This window comes from Typopeltis vanoorti, chromosome 11, assembly GCF_054136105.1.
Source record: "Typopeltis vanoorti isolate ZY-2024b chromosome 11, IOZ_Tvanoo_1.0, whole genome shotgun sequence".
Taxonomy (NCBI): Eukaryota; Metazoa; Arthropoda; class Arachnida; order Uropygi; family Thelyphonidae; genus Typopeltis; species Typopeltis vanoorti.
Genome location: NC_143559.1, coordinates 119,728,061 through 119,746,290, shown reverse-complemented (window position 1 = coordinate 119,746,290; position 18,230 = coordinate 119,728,061). Strand labels below are relative to the sequence as shown.

Here is an 18,230-nt window from a genome sequence, read left to right as displayed (position 1 = left end):
TCTCACTAGATACTTAACACCAAAACCATTTAGATGCAGTCCATCAGCATTGTACAGATCCTTCTTTCCATCAAACACAGACTGCAGATTTACAAATCCTACAGCTTTCCTTCTGCGCAATCTATGTGTACTCATTGGTTATCAACATTTTCCTCCTCATGTTGCCTCTATTATAGTGTGGTAGGAGACTTACGATCTTCACCTGCATGCTCTTCAAAAAACAATCAGATAACAAAAGAAAAAAATTAGATGAGTAGACTGAAGAAATCCAGAACAATGTTACATTAAATAACCAAAGAAAATTCTTTGAAATTATAAACAAAAAGGTCCACATATGAAAACAACAATCAAACAATAGCAACGGAGCAAACAGAAAACATTAGCTACTAAAGACAAAATAGCAAACAGGTGGAGAGTGTGTTTGAGCTAACTTCTAAATTGCAATGAAACCTGTGAGATTTTTGAACAGAAAACTTATCACCTAGCTGAAGTAGAAGAAAGTATTAGAAACAACAAAGTACCACGTACTGATGGAATAAAAGCTGAATTCATCAAACATGGGAAAACAAATAGATTCTCTCAGAATGGATGGATCTTCTCAAAATCAAGGAAGAGTATCACTTCTGTATACACAGGCTACACAATTTTATCTAATATTATACTAAAAAGAATCTTAATAAATGATGAAGAAATATAGGTGAACATCAAGCAGGATTCTAAAAAAAATAGATCCACAACTTACAAGATTTTTATTTATAGATTTTAGAACAATATGTGATAGCTTTCACAGAGAAGGTCTCTGTGGAGTGTTAATAAATGAACTGAAACACCTCATAAGATAATAAATTTAATTAAAATTTGCATCACTGACAGCTGATGCATAGTACTAGCTAATGGAATTTGATCTGACCTTTTGCTATTAAGATGAAGCATGGAGATGCCTTTTTTGCTTATGCTATTTAATTTAGTTTTAGAAAAATGCAATAGAGAAACTGTAAAAAATAACACAAACAGAACAGTAATATTAATATTTGCCTAGTGGAGAAAATGCTGACAATATTAGAATAACATTTACAAAACTCAAAACTTCTGCTGAAAAACTAATTAAAAATCAGTAAGAATAAATCTGAATAATTAAAAGTATGAAGAAACAACCAAGAGGGAAATTACTACTGATAACCAGAAATTTAAAAATATTATTTCCTTCAAACATTGATCACTCAAGATAGTGAATTATTACAAAAATACAAGCCTCAATAGATCTTATCATTAACTAAATACACAATAGCAAATTTAAATACAAAAAACTCTTCCTTAGGCTTTGTCTAGGGGGGGGGGGGGTTAGGCTCACTTTTCTTACTCTATTTCATCTTATTTATCCATATGCTTACATGCATGTATCAGTTTGTTCATTGTTCCATGAAGATGGTAATCTGACTTAATATACAATGCAATCAATAAACCCTATCACTTTGTATGAAGCAGAAACCTGGGACATGCAGACCAAAATGAAAAAGCCTTGCAATTTTTGAAAATAAAATCCTTAGAAAAGTATTTGGTGTGAAAGATCACACAAAAAATGAATGGAGAAGAAGACATAACTAAGAACTATACTAACTCTACAGATCATCACTCTAAAATGATGAAATAAGACTACAGACTGAGGTGGCTTATATATGTGGAAAGAAAGGGCTCAACAAGTTTTTGACATTATGCCTGGTGGAAAGCCATCTAGTGGAAGACCAAGGAAACATTGGGAAGATGACATACAAAAAGACTTAAATGAGATGGGAATCTTGGATTGAACTAAAAGAGGTATATAGAGAAAAAAATTGAAGAAGATTATACTTGCAGTAAAGAAACTTAGAGGAGAAGATATAGTTTTTTTTTTATATACATTAATTTGGCAACACATACCTACTCATCATCATTGCAATATCTTGCATTATTGACAAATAATAAACTTTATGTTTCCAGTGTGGAAAGGAAGTTGGTGTTATAGACAAAAGCATTTATGAAGATATCAAGGAATTCATCTGACCAAACAATGAAAGGAATTAAACACTCTCTTGTAGAGATTTGAATTTATTTAAACCACAATTTTAACTTCTAAGATCTTGTCTTCAATAATGAAACTTATTAGCACCAAGAATGAAATTTTCATTCATGGAAACACCCAAAATCTTACTTTTATATTTTGAGACAAAAAAAAAGGCACTTGTTACTGCTGTGTCATGGATAGCCTTTTCTGAGAAATGAATGAAGTTCATATGCTGAAAGATTGGTGAATGTTTGTGGACTTTTCTTGAACAAGCTTAAGCGCATGAAAGAAAATTTACAAAAAAATAGTTCACCACGAACACGTGCCAATAATAAATGTTTCATATCTCACAGGAATAATGAGCGCAGGCATAAGATACACAGCCCAAGCAGCAGTGTATCTAATGATGTAATGTGCAATGACAGCAAACGAAGATTGCAGTGCATTTGTTTCGTGTAACGATAATTGAAAAAATATTATTCTTTTCATATTTTCAACAGTTACACTCATCATAATTCAGCCTTGTATCTATAATAAATAAATAATTATATGTTATTTTAACAAAATAAAATAAGATTTACAAAAAATAGTGCACCATGCACATGCACCAATAATAAATGTTCGATTGAAAAAATATTGAACTGCTCACTCAGTCTCCAAAAGTTAGATACTGCTAAAACGGCCTCGCCTACTCCCTATGCAGGAACAAAAACGCCTTTTTGTTCCTGCATAGGGAACAAAAAGCTGATTTAAAAAAAAAAAATTTTTTTTTTAAACTGTCATTGTTGCCCTCTACTTACCTAATTTTTCTCTAAGATTTTGGTTTTATTTTCAAAATCTCTTTTTTTTCCCTCCTAATCTACAGCTCACATCTGAAAGCTGGTTGACTTTATTCATGCTTGAATAAAGTCAACCAGTTAAATGAGGATAACTTTGTATATCAAATCCCCTGCATACTCTTATATTCTGAATTGGTATAAAGATATTACTATCAAGAATAAGACTTTTCTTATTTCCTGTGCGTGCTTCATGTAAAATTATGCACATCATCATTATGTCAGAATTAAAAAAAAATATATTTATAAATTTTTTTTAATAAAGTGATATAGAAAAAGAAGTGTTTAATTAAATTCTTGAAAGTGTGACAGTAAGTTCTTTTCCAGCTTGATTTCTTTTTGCTTAATGTTGTAAAAGAATTAACTCACTAAAACTACGATTCTTTCCTTACAAGATTTATTAACAGAAATTTATAAATATTTCTATCTGAAGATGATGCACTTATTTCTTTCCCAAGCAGTACAAAAATTTTGTAATATATTAACCAAATCATCTATATCTTTATAACTACAATTGAGAAAGAATGAATTATATTATCCACTCTAGTATCAGTCACCTTGAGTGATACTAGAAAACAGGAAGCATACACATTTCCTTGGTCCTGCAATAAAAAAAAATAATAAAAAAATGCAAAAAAAAATAAAGCACTTGGAGGATGAATATTCCAGTCCTTTTCTCTAGTATCAAAGGTGGAACGTATTTGTTTTATAGACTTGTTCATTATCTTGCATAATCCACTCAAGGCAACATGCATGCCAGAAGAAGTAATTATACTATAGAGAAAGAACGTCTAGAAATCAGTAAGGTTTCAAGAGAGATATACCTGCAGAATTATGCATTCACATTTTACCAATGTTTCAGTAATTTGATGTCCTAGAATTTCACAAACTTACAGTACTTGCATACCCCTTTCAAAATTTTAGTAACACTAGATACCCCTCCCCCACTTCCATAGGCAAAGGAAATTTGAGAAGTTATTATAATATTTCATTCAAATGTGAATAATACAAAAGTATTTATTTTTAAAATTTGCATTATAATAAACTGCAAACAGGCAAAACGTTTTTTTTTCTATTATTAAATGCATTTTTAGTTATATGAATACATTATACATACAATAGAAACAAAAATTATGAAATTTTCAATAATAATAATAAAAAAAAAGTATAATGAGATGAGTGAAATTGTTTCTGTTGGGAAGAGGCAAGTTTGGAAAAATCTGGTTCTATATTTTTTTTATTTTTAGCTGTAGATGAGCTTCACGTCAAGAAGACAGTTTCATGTCCACAAGTGCAGCAAATTCAGTAGATGCATGCACAGGTGGTGAAAAAAAAAATTGCTGAAGACTGTTAAAATTTAAGATATGAATTCTGAAATTTAATGGAGAATTTTGACCACATGGTTTGAACTATTTGAATTTAAAATTTTAATACAAATACTTCAAACCACACAGATGGAATGCAATTGCACCGTCAAGTCCTAACTGAGGTCAATCATATGCGGTAAGAGACATATTTTGTTTAAAAAAACCTTGTACCCATGGGGTATGCATACAACACTTTGGGCACTGTATACTAGAGGAAATGTCTCAGGATAGCAAAATAATATGACAGGAATATGTTGAAATGTTCTCAATGATAAATTACACCACTTGGAGAGAAACCATTTCCTCTGAATGGATTTTGCAAATGAGAGGCATGACATGATCTTGTATATCTCTGTAGTGTAGAAGTTTTTTCAGAACCAAATGACCAGAAAGCGGACTTGTATGATTCTGCTCTATAATAAAATGAACAATTATATTCAGAAAGTTTTTTCACTTTGTAAATAAATTATAACAGACAAGATATTATATTCTTGTTTTAATTCTATATCCAAGTGTAAACAAAGTTTGTGCATGAACTATCTCCATGAGACTTAACATTCTGATGTGAAGACATTGGAATGTGAGGTCCATGTTCAGAATGTGGATATACCACATTCTTTGAGAATGTACATTGTTATGAATTACTGTATTTTCCAGTGTATAAGACACACTTTTTTTTACCTTAAAAATGGGATGCGTCTTATATAATGAAGGTAAAGATTGTTTCCTCTTTTCAAAGTCATACGCACTCCCTTTTATGTTCCAAGATCTTTGCAGGCAGTTAATGGTGCAATCAAATTGATGCGTGACCTTCACGTGACTTCTAGCACGTCATTGACTAAGAACTTGTCGTCGTCAGAAGGAGATTTTGTACAATTTGCGTAAAGAAAAGCATGCAAAACGTGGAAAAATTGCGAAGTGGCGAGAACTAGAGACCAAAGTTTTGAAATGGGTGCAAGAAAATTGGCAAAATGGCACTGCCATTTCAACAAAAATGATTCGCACACATGCAGTCAAAGTAGCCTGTGAGCATAACATTGAAGATTTTAAAGGTGGTGCGTCATGGTGTTACCGTTTCATGAAACGCAGTGGACTTTGTATGCGTACAAAAACAAAAATCAGTCAAAAAATGCCAAAAGAATATGAAGACAAAATTATTTCTATATTATAAGAAATTAATGATGATAAAGAAGAGTTAGATGACGGTGACATGGGTTTTGCAGGTTTCTGAAAGGTCAGTTTACTATTAAAAATTATCTATTATTTTATCCATTTTTTTTTAAAAATCATACTTTAAAGTTTAGGTTTTTTCCAGAAAATTGTATTAAATTTCTTGGGTGCGTCTTATACACCGGAAAATACGGTATATTAAGGGTCACTATACAGACTGGTTTTGACTTTTATGTAATGAGGTCTCTTCAGTAGGGGTGCTTAAGGGTCAAAGCTGTATAACTGAGAGGAGACCTCCATATAGCCTTTAAAGGAATGCGGAGAACCGACCAGGGCTTCTGACCTAATGTCCAATCCTCACCTTCTCGTGGTGCACCCTGTTGGGTATCTACTTTGATACTGAACGAACGAGGTTGGGCTGGCAATTTGGGATTTAGCCGACCAAATTGTATTCTTATTGGTTAAACCAAAATAAAAAATGATGGTACAACACGACAAAATTTCATGCCGGCTGGGGCGTCGCCCGGTTAAACAAGGCTCCCGTTGTATTCGCCAGGGAACCAGGTCGAACAGCGAAAAGACAGCGACTGGAACAAATCTGAAAACAAACCCCAACTCAACATCACCAGAGTTAAAGATTGGTACTATCAACGTAAGAAGCCTGAATGGCAAAGAAATGGAGCTAACTGAGGAATTAGATAAGTACCAGGTTCTACTAAGGTAGAAGTGGAGGAATTTTTTGACGCTTTAGAAAAAGCAACTGACACAATGAAAAAGGAAAAGTTGATCTTTGTTGGGGATCTAAATAGCAGAGTAGGAAATGATTGTGAGACATACAAAAATATTTTGGGAAAATTTAAAGAAAAGAGCAAAGCTAATAATAATGGCAAATATCTGTTGGATTTCTGCTCAGGACATGGACTGGTTATTACTAACACCATGTTCCAACATAAAAATGTGCACAAATTCACATGGAGAGAAGAGGCAAGGAATAAGAAAAGTCTCACTGACTATGTTATTGTTGATAGTAATGTTTTCTCCCTGGTGCAGGACACCAGAGTGCACAGAGGATTTGAAATTGGAAGTGATCACTATTTAGTCTTGAGCAGGATAAAATTGAATTTCATATTGAAAAGAATAGCATGTAAGAAAGTATTAAAGCAAATAAAAGTTGAGCAGCTCTCAGATGTGAACTGTAGACTAAAATACAGAAAGATTATTGAAAAGAAAATGAAAGAGTTTGAGAACAGGAATCAAACCTTGGAGATTCAGTGGTAAACTCTGAAGAAAACATTGATTGATTCTGCCAGAGAGGCATGTGGTGAGGTTGTGTGCAAGGATAAAAAAATCATAACTCCCTGGTGGACATAGGAAGTTAAAGAGGCAGTGAAGGAAAAGAAGAAAGCATATCAAAAGTTCCTGGCAAATAAGTCAGCTTTTACTCTTACAGAATACAGAGACAAATGTAAGAAAGCTAAACAGTGTGTAAAACTAGCTAAACAAAAGTCATGGGAGGACTTTGGCAAGAATATAGAAAATAAATATCAAGAAGGTGGCAAAATATTCTGCAGGTTGTTGAAGAAGCTTAGGAATGGAGGAAAGAGTGCTGTAAAAGGAGTTAGAGATGATAAAGGTGACATGAAAATGGGAGAAAAAGATATCTTTGAAGTATGGAGTAATTACTTTGCAAAACTGCTAAATGAAACAAGCAGTAATGACACAATAATGATAAAACACACTGACCAGACATGCAGTCAGGAATACATATTCATAGTTGAAGTAGAAAAAGCCATTAAACGCTTGAAATGTGGAAATGCAGCAGGAGTAGATGATATTCGACCAGAAATGCGGAAGTATGGTGGTATAAAAGTCTTACAGTGGCTGCACTGCATAGTTCAGAAAGCCTGGACAGAGGCACGAATTCCCGATGATTGGAGTAGAGCTCTCATAGTACCCATATATATAAAAAGGGAAATAAAACTGAATGTGAGAATTACAGAGGTATTTCCCTACTGAGTGTTCCTGGCAAGATCTATGCAAGTATACTTGAGAAACGGTTGAGAAGAATTGTGGAAGAAAAGCTTGGTGAAGAACAAGCTGGATTCAGGCCAAATAGAGGCTGTCAGGATCAGATCTTCACTTTACGACAAATAGTCGAGAAAGCATGGGAATATAACAAGGATCTGTATTTAAGTTTTGTCGATTTGGAAAAGGCATATGACAAGGTGCCAAGAGAGAAGCTATTCAATACGCTGCAGTTATATGGTGTCAATGGGGCATTATATCAAGCAATACTTAGTCTTTATTTGAGTTGTAAGTCAGCAGTTAGAATTGAAGGAAGTACAGGAAGATGGTTTAATGTTAAATCTGGTGTGAGACAAGGATGTACATTATCCCCTCTGTTATTCATTATCTATATGGATCACATTATTAAGGAAAGTGGTATTAAACATGATATCAAAATTGGAGATGTTAATGTCAGCTCTTTGCTTTATGCGGATGATGTTATACTTCTAATTAAATCTGCTACAAGTCTGCAAGATTCCCTGTCTAAATTGAATAACTGTTGTAATAGATATGGTATGAAGGTCAGCATTAAAAAGACGAAGCCAATGAAAATAAGTAGAATCATTGAAAATATCAACTGTGTTGTGAATAGAAAACCTGTAGAACAAGTAAAACATTTCAGCTACTTAGGCACAATTTTTAGTGAAGATGGTAAATTAAATATGGAAATAGACAACAGAATCAGCAAAGCTGGTATGGTGGGAAGTCAATTGAATAAATTCATATGGAATAAGAGAGAAATTAGTCGGAACACTAAATTAGCTGTATACAAGACAGTGTTCAAACCAGTTTTAACTTAACTTACGGATCTGAAAGCTGGGTCAGAAGTAAAACACTTGACCAAAGACTAGAGACCGCAGATATGAGAGTCCTGAGAAAGATTAGAGGCGTGAACAGATGGCATCAATGGCGATATCATATTAAAAACGAGGATATTAGGAAAAAACTTGACATTGTCTGCATCCAGGAATGCGTTAGCAGAGCTAATCTCTGGTGGTATGGTCACTTAAACAGAATGGGCAAGGAAAGATTAGCAAAACAAGTGTTCTCTGCCAGGTTGGCAGGAAAACAACCCAGAGGAAGACCAAGATATAGGTGGATTGATACGGTACAAAGTGCCTTAGACGATAGAAATATAAGATCTGATAATGCTGGAGTCTTGACAAGTAACAGATTGATTTGGAGGAAAATTGTAGATAGGAAGTTAGTAATGATATAATTTTTTCATGTAGTATTATCATATTCTGTACACCCCTTGTGGGTACATGGCAGGAATTTGATGATGACAAAGACTAAGTATTGCTTGACATAATACCCCACTGAAATCATACAACCATATTGTTTTGATTAGTTTTTCTCTTGGCAGCTCGTCATATGCCTTTTCCAGATCTACAAAACTTAAATACAGATCTTTGTTATATTCATGATTTCTCAACTATTTGTTGTAAAGTGAAAATCTGATCCTGACAACCCCTATTTGGCCTGACTCCAGCTTGTTCTTCACCAAGCTTTTCTTCTACAATCCTTCTCAAGTATACTTCCGTAAATGTTATCAGGAACACTCAGTAGAGAAATACATCTGTAATTCTCACATTTAGTTTTATTTTCCTTTTTATATATGGGTACTGTGAAAGCTCTACTCCAATCACCAGGAATTCGTCCCTCTGTCCAGACTTTCTGAACTATGCAGATCAGCCACTGTATGACTTTTATATCTCCATACTTGAGTTTCTGGTTGAACATCATCTACTCCAGCTGCGTTTCCACATTTCAGGCTTTTGATGGCTTTTCTTCACTTCATGTATGGATATGTATTACTGATTGCATGCCTCGTCAATGTTTTTTTTACCACTGTGCTGTCATTACTGCTTGTTTCACTTAGCAATTTTTCAAAGTAATTACTCCATACATCAAGATATCTTTTTCTCCAGTTTTTATGTCACCTTTATCATCTCTACTTCCTTTTACAGCACTTTTCCTCCATTTCTGAACTTCTTCAACAACCTCCAGAATATCTTGATATTTATTTTCTATGTTCTTACCAAAGTCTTCATATGACTATTGTTTAGCTTTCTTACATTAGTCTCTGTATTCTCTAAGAGCACAAGCTGATTAATTTTCCAAAAACTTTTGATATGCTTTCTTCTTTTTTTCTTCACTGCCTCTTTAACTGTCCACCATGGAGTTCTGATTTTTCTATCATTTCATACAATCTTACCATATGCCCCTCTGGCTGAATCAATCAATGTTTTCTTCAGGACTTGGCAATGTATCGCCAACGTTTGTTTCCTATTCTCAAACTCTTTCATTTTTTCTTGAATAATGTTTGTATATTTTAGCCTACAGTTCACATATGAGAGCTGTTCAACTTTTATTCGCTTTAAAACTTTCTCACATGTTCTTCTTTTCAATATGAAATTCAATTTTATTCTGCTCAAGACTAAATGGTGATCACTACTAATTTCAAATCCTCTGTACACTCTGTTGTCCTGCACCAGGGAGAAAACATCACTATCGACAATAACACAGTCAATGAGACTTTTGTTATTCCTTACATCTTCTCTCCATGTGAATTTGTGCACATTTTTATGTTGGAACATGGTGTTAGTAATAACCAGAGCAGAAATCCAACAGGTATTTGCCATTATTATTATTAGCTTTGAACTTTTCTTCAAATACTTTTGTATGTCTGACAATCATTTCCTACTCTGCTATTTAGATCTCCAACAAGGACCAACTTTTCATTTTTCACTGTGTCAGCTGCTTTCTCTAAAGCCTCAAAAAATTCCTCCACTTTCACCTTAGTAGAACCTTCTGTGGGACCATAATCACAAATAAGTCTCATTGTCCAGCTCCCCATTTTGATATTTGCCCATATCACTGTACTTGATACGGCTTGCCATTCAAGAAGATTAGTCTCGAATTTAGTGTTGAATACTATGGCTACTCCTTCTTTTCCTTGATTGTCATTGCCTGAATATGACATTTTGTATTTATTGCTCAGAAAGATCTCATCAGTTTTTGTCTTTTTTTGTTTCAGTTACCCAAATTATGTCGATCTGATACTTATCCAATTCCTCAGCTAGCTCCATTTCTTTGCCATTCAGGCTTGTTACGTTGATAGTACAAATCTTGAACTCTGGTGATGGTGAGTTGGAGTGGGCTTTAGGATTTGTTCCAGTAGCTGACTTTTCACTGTTTGCCCTGGCAAAAACAACAGGGGCCTTGTTTAAGGGCGACGCCCCAACCAGTACGAAATTCTGTCATGTTGTACCATCAATTTTATATTTTGGTTTAAGCCAATAAGAATACAATTTGGTCGGATAATCTCAAATTGCCAGCCCAATCCTCATTCGTTCAGTATCCAGGTAGATACCTAACAGGGTGCACCACGTGAAGATGAGGATTGGTCAGAAGCTCTGGTCAGTTCTCTGCATTTCTTTAAAGGCTATATAGAGGTCTCCTCTCAGTTATACAGCTTTGATCCTTAGTCACCCCATGCCTTAATATTTGTGTAATGTTCTATTTTTTTTTCCATATTCCCTTAAATGTAGGGTATGGCATTTTTTGTAATTTTTTTAAATCTTTAGGAGCAGTACTGGATACAATCTTGTGAACTGTTTTTGTAGTCGTTATTTATAAAAGTTTGACTTATAATTTCACATTCATTTTTCAGTGTCATCAAAGCAAATTATTTCTGCACTATGTCTGGTGGTTTTGATAGTTCTGAGTTTTTGTGTTGTGTTAAATGGTAGTACGAATCTTTGTGTATATATTGGCACGTGTGTGTGTGAGCGAGTGAGTGGGAGAGTTATGGTAGAATGTGAAGGAAAGACAGCCTGAGGGAAGATGTGTGACAAGTGTGTTTAGAAAAGAGTTATTGTTTTAAATATAAATGGTAAATTTTATGCATTAATGTTGTTTGTTCAAGTGGCTTAGAAATGTAACAACTATTCCCCCCCCCCATTCTTACTGCCTGGATTTTGTATCAACATGGTATTTATGTAATTTTGCTGCATTCCACGTTGTGACCCTCAATGATTTTGATGCCCATTTTCAAATTCTTTTCAGTCTGAGATTGTTGTAATAGTTGTCTTATCACTGCTTGCCTTGGTTTCATCATGAAAACAGTGTGGTCCATGTTGCGCCATCATATTTGGGTAACATTTAAGTTAATACAGAATATAATTTAGTTAGCTCAGCCACAAAGTGCCATATCATCCTTGTCCATTTTGCATCAAGGTGAATACAAAGTGGTATTTGAGCAGCCTCGCCTACTCAAATACCGTTGCTACCTCAGCATATCTGGATGCTGAGGTAGCAGTCCTATCACTGGAATGCTAACAACCTGCTAGTTTCCAAACATAGATATTGTTTTCAAATGATAAATGGAGAAATTGGAGGACTCCTTGATAATGACTAAAGCTTGAAAAAAATTAGGACAATGCAGATGTGGTTGGCCGAGTGGTTAGTGTATCTGCTTTTCAGCCAAAAGCTGCAGGTTCGAATCCTGCCAAGGGCATGGATGTTTGTGATTGTCTGTGAAAATACTAGTGGTGGTGGAGACGGAGCTGCAGAGGAGGTATCCTCCTTTGATGAATCCTTGGACTCCCTGGAAGTGTTACATAATAATAATAATAAATTGATCAATGGAATGTAAAACATTTTATCAAACAGGAAAAGTAGCACAACTAAGAAAAGAGATGGAAAAATATAAGACTGAATTATTGGGAGTTAGTGAATTAAGATGGAATGGTACTCTAGAATAAATTTTCCCAATGGGAATGTATTTCTTTATTCACAGATGCCTAAGTGATACACATCTACATGAAGTTGGAAGGCCACAACATTAATCAAGCAATGATTGGGTGGGAACCAATTTCAGAACAAATAATAACAATAAATATTAAAACTAAATTTGGAAGGCTAATAATTGTTTAGTGCAATGCCCTAACTGAGAATGCATCCTTTGAAGAAAAGTTTTACAGTCTGCTCGATAAGACCTTGATGATAACACCTGGTAAAGAGAGTATACTTCACATGGATGATTTGCTCAAGTTGGTACAAATAATGAGGGGTTGCAGAATGTAATAGATAAACTTGCTTTGGAAGAGAAAAATATAAATGGTGAATTACCAGAACTGTAGCAAATATAACTTAGTAATAAGTGACACAATCTTCCAGTGTAGGGGTATACATAAAGTAACCTGAGTGTCACTAGATGGCAAAACACAGAATCATATAGATCATATCGCCATCAGCCAAAAGTGCAAGAAAATGTTATTAGATGTCTGAAATAAAAGAAGTGCTGATACTGGCTCATATCATCATCTGATATTGAAAGTTTATTTTTCACTTGGTTAGAGTATAATAAATTTAGTTTAATCCTTTATCCAAGTGTGAGCAAACAAAGTTTGTGCCTGAAAGTATCTTCAGGACTGGGGTAAGGTGATACAACACCAGGGCAACTCGTTGCAAGGTGGAGCAAGCTACCAACACTCGTGTCTCAGTATCTCCTATAATGCAAAACACATCTCCTTGCGGATATGTCTAATGTTATGCATTAAGGGAAGGGCCACTACCCAGACTAGTTTCGACCTTTATTGAGGTCTCTTCAGTGGGAGCCAGGCCCAAGCTGAGATACCAGGCAGAAGCATTCGCAGGTCATCTCTACCTATAGGAGTTGCCAAATGGTGCGACACCCTTTTTTTAATAAATTATTCTGGATTTAGAGAAAGATGTTGAAAGTTTATTTTTCACTTGGTTAGAGTATAATAAATTTAGTTTAATCCTTTATCCAAGTGTGAGCAAACAAACTTTGCACCTGAAAGTATCTTCAGGACTGGGGTAAGGTGATACAACACCAGGGCAACTCGTTGCTCCACCTTTGCAACAAGTTGCCCTGGTGTTGTATCACCTTACCCCAGTCCTGAAGATACTTTCAGGTGCAAACTTTGTTTGCTCACACTTGGATAAAGGATTAAACTAAATTTATTATACTCTAACCAAGTGAAAAATAAACTTTCAACATCTTTCTCTAAATCCAGAGTAATTTATTAAAAAAAGGTGGCACACCATTTGGCAACTCCTATAGGTAGAGATGACCTGCGAATGCTTCTGCCTGGTATCTCAGATTGGGCCTGGCTCCCACTGAAGAGACCTCAATAAAGGTCGAAACTAGTCTGGGTAGTGGCCCTTCCCTTAATGCATAACATTAGACATATCCGCAAGGAGATGTGTTTTGCATTATAGGAGATACTGAGACAGGAGTGTGGGTAGCTTGCTCCACCTTTGTAACGAGTTGCCCTGGTGTTTTATCACCTTACTCCAGTCCTGAAGATACTTTCAGGCACAAACTTTGTTTGCTCACACTTGGATAAAGGATTAAACTAAATTTATCATCATCTGATAATTGGATCTATACAGTTATATATTCCAAAAAAAAAATCACCAGGGGAAAACGGAAGAAGAGAATATGAGGAATGATGATATACTCTATGCAAGAAAAAAGTGTTTTTACACCCCATTCTGCAACAAAAATGGAGCACTGCAATAGATCACGTGGGCTAGAATTCCTTTAAAACTGTGGTGAGCTTCTCAGAGATAAAAAAAAAAAAAGCTATTAAAGAAATGAAAAATGGGAAAGCAGCAGGACATGATGGTATCACTGCAGAGGTTCTAGAAACTCACATCATAACTATCAGTGATATGCTCAACCCGCTATTCCGACATTTCAGAAAAAGAGAGCCTAGCGATTAGAATAGAGGGATAATAGTAAAAATATCAAAGAAAGGAGAATTAGGACAGAGTAATAGCAAAATTGGAAGGAAAAACCTGCTATGTGTTATTAGCAAAGCTGGAAAGAAACCACTGGAAAGAATTTATAGACTTCCATTGTTCCTGATGGAATTCAAGAAAGAAGAAGACGATATCCAAACATGTCTGATGTAAAATCAGACATAAGACTAGTTTTTAAAACATCAATGTACTATACAAAGCAAATCTAATTCATTTTTAAGCAATTAATTTCCAAAATTCATTTGTCATATATGAAAATGTAAAAATTTTAAATCATCATTATGTGTGAAACCTTCTAACACTTTTAATCAATCAATCTATCTAGATCTTGGCCTTCCTCCTAACATTCTTGCATCAACCACCTGTTTTGCTAACCTTTCCTCTCCTATTCTGTTTAATGATCATACCACTTCAGACTAGCTAACACATTCCTGAATGCTAACAATGTTCCTTCTAATTTATCTCTTCATTTTCAACATGATTCTGCCACTGATGCTACCTGATTTTCTCAAAAACTCTCATATCTTCATATCTGTGTTCTCTAGTCTCTGATCAACTGTTTTATTTCTAAACCATAAGTTAAAATCAGCTTGAACATTGTCTTCTATATAGACAGTTTAGTGTTATGGCTGATTTTAATTTCTCTCTTATTCCATATAAATTAATTCAACTGACTCCCCTCATACCAACTTTACTTATTTTACTGTCTATTTTCATACTGTTGCTGAAAGTAAATATAAAAATGCTTGATCACATAATTTTTCACTCACATAATTTAAAACTTTTTCACATAATAAGGAGTTTATATTTTTACAAACTGATTACTGATTCTTAAAATTTTAACAGGAGTATTTTAAGTCATGGGTAATTATCATTCAACATGCATATTAAATAACTTTCACTGAAGTTTCAATCACTATAAAAAGAAAAAAGTTTAGGCCTTATATAGCGAAATACATTTTCTGCACTATACACCCAGCAAATCCAGGAGAGTAATTCAGTGTCCTTGACACCAATCTTAACTCCAGAATGTTATTCCTCTCCAAGATGTTCTGGTATATGAAACATGACAACTTTTAAATGATTCTTCTTGGACCCATTCATTATTCTTATTATCATCCATTTTAAAGTTCTTTGTTCCTATTTTAAAAGTAAATGAGTGATCCTGGTTAGAACTGATATACAAAGTACTGGGAAATAGAGTTTAAGAATAATGGACAAAATCAATTTCAGAGAAATCCTTATACTTGAAAAGCAAGAAGACCTTAGAAGAACCCTCCACCCATTATTTCCCTTCTCAAAAACAACATTTTAAAGAACAAGAAGGGAGTTGGTAAATTTGCTTTTAAGGAAAAATGTCTCCAAAGTGATATAATGTTTGAGAAAACTACTCTTATCTTACTCTTAGATAACACAATTTTAATGCATTCAAAGAACCTTACCTTTGAACTTATCTGTATCTCTGTCTCTTACTAAACGAATATTGCGAACCTGTAATACACAAAGGACATTTTTCATAATATCGTGTACTTGAGCAACTAAATACTTCAAAGTTCATTTACAATCAAGCTACATAAAGTAGACAGACAGATATATATATATAACAAGAATTGTGTGTATGACATGAAAATACAATATTTAATGTGATAACTATAAATGGGTAATCTAAGGGATATCACAAGCTTCACCAAATTTGATGAGCTGTTGGAATGTTCATGAATAAGTTTTAGATACCATAGAGAGCAGTTGGTAAGAAGATAAGAGTTAGAAGAATTATACAAACTAGCAGATGGGCTACAACTGGTCAAATGGCAGGCAAATACAACACAACAGTCGTAGGCTGCCATTGTGAACAACTTTGGAAACAATTTTGCTGAATCATTACTTTCCCCTTTAGAGACCTCTACTGTGGTTTTTCAAAGTAAATAACACACTAGTAACAAAGCAAATATCACTAAGACTAATTTGTGTAAGTTGAAAACAAGCACAAACTGAAACAGCATACACAGAAACACTAACACTCTCACTGAGGTGGCAAAGATTTCTTGGCTACACAAACCCAGTTCCACACTTAGAACAAGAGCAAGGTATAAGACTATTACACTTTTTTATATAATCTTTATCAAGTAGCTTTATTTTATCCTCCTACATGTTTCGCCAATCTGTTTCTATTGGCATCCTCAGGGAATACAAACTAGTAAGCTAAAATGAAGGTTACAGACTAGGTTATAACCGATGGTTCTAAATCATACAAAAAATTGGTATTGTGCGTGACAATGTGCATGTCTCGTTAACGTGATTTATTCGTAATGGCTCATGACGTAATTGTTATGAAAGTTCATTTCTTTGATGTTTAATGATCTGATAAAAGTTTTCCAAATTTCTGGTAAAATTAGACCTTGATTCTTGTTTAGGTTTTCAGTTTTACGGACGACTGTAGCTGCTTCTTTAAAGGTTCTTGAATGGTAGCTATCTTCTATGTATGGCATCAGGCTCTTACCCACTCAATGTGATGGTTAGTAGAGGCAAAGTGGCATGAAAGGTCTTGTCTGTTATTTCTGACATATCCTATGTGTTCTTTCTTTCTTGTTTCAAAGCTTCTAGATGTCTGACCTACGTAACTAATACCACATGAGCAAGGAATATTATATACTCCAGAGTACTTGAAGAATGGGTGAGGATCTTTCGGTGATCTTAAAAATTTCCGAATAGTGTTGATTGGTTTGAATGCCACTCTGATCCTATGTGGTTTTAAAAGGTTAGCTAATTTTTTGGAAAGGTTGTTGACAAAAGGAATCGTAATTGTACTGATGTATTGGACGTCATCACGTTGTCGATGTGGTATATCAGTAAATAGAATCTTGTTATAGAGTCTTTTTGGGTAACCATTTAAAGAAAGTTCTCTAGATACTGTGGTTAATTCCGTTAGTAGGTCATCCTTGTCTGCCGTATACTGTATAGCTCTTTTCTTGAGACTATGGATAATGCTAAGTTTCTGAGCTATGTGATGAGCTGAGTTGAAATGGAGGTAACGTCCAGTATTTGTAGGTTTTCTGTATACAGATAGGTTGATACTATTATTGGATTGTTTCTTTATTAAAATGTCAAGGAATGGCAGTTTTTTATCTTTTTCCATTTCTAATGTGAATTTGATGGTATTGTGGAAACTATTGATTTGGTTGAGGTAATTCATTAGTTCTTCTTTAGTATGATCCCAAATGATAAAGATGTCATCTACATATCTGCACCAAATTTTCGGTTTTGGAAAGATCTGGATTAAGATTTTTTTCTCTAGATCTTCCATGAATAAGTCAGCACAAGGAGGTGAGAGGGGGCTACCCATAGCTAATCCAGTGAGTTGTTTGTAGATTGTTTTTTTGCCAAATGAAATAGAAGTTAAACAGTGATTGAACCAATTAGTGATGTCTCTTGGGAACAATTTGTCTAAGATGTTGATGACCTCAACCACTGGAATGTTAGTAAACAGAGATGTGATATCCAGGCTTGCTAGTATATCCTCTTCAAAAATAGGGATGTTTTTTATTTTATCTATAAAATGTTTTGAGTTTTTAATATAAGTATCCAAGACGTGAATGTGTTGTTGTAAAATCTTTGCAAGATACTTGGATAGTTGGTAAGTGGGAGAATAGATTCCATCAACTATTGGACGTAATGGTATACCTTCTTTGTGAATTTTCGGAAGGCCATACAATCTAGGAGTAAGTGGGTGCATAGATTTTACCAATCTCGCCATACAAGAGCAAGGTATGGCGAGAGAGCAGTATGAATAATAGACAATACCTGTTTTACTAACCTTTCCTCTCCCATTTTATTTAAGAGACAATACAACAACCACAGATTAACTCTGCTCATATGTTCTTAAATGCTAATAACACAAATCGAGTTCTTTCCAGCATCTTTTTTTAATACACTTCCACTAGTGATAACATC

At 34.4% G+C, this 18,230-nt stretch overlaps 1 protein-coding gene across 1 annotated transcript in view; it reads right to left on the bottom strand.

Moving 5' to 3' along the window:
* The window catches only part of LOC150102002 (eukaryotic translation initiation factor 4H-like), a 144,300-nt gene that overhangs the window by 68,726 nt on the left and 57,344 nt on the right, over nucleotides 1-18,230 (bottom strand). The window contains exon 3 of the mRNA XM_090399948.1: nucleotides 15,722-15,770. Coding sequence (XP_090256074.1) covers nucleotides 15,722-15,770 — 49 coding nt within the window. The remainder of the gene's footprint in view (nucleotides 1-15,721; nucleotides 15,771-18,230) is intronic.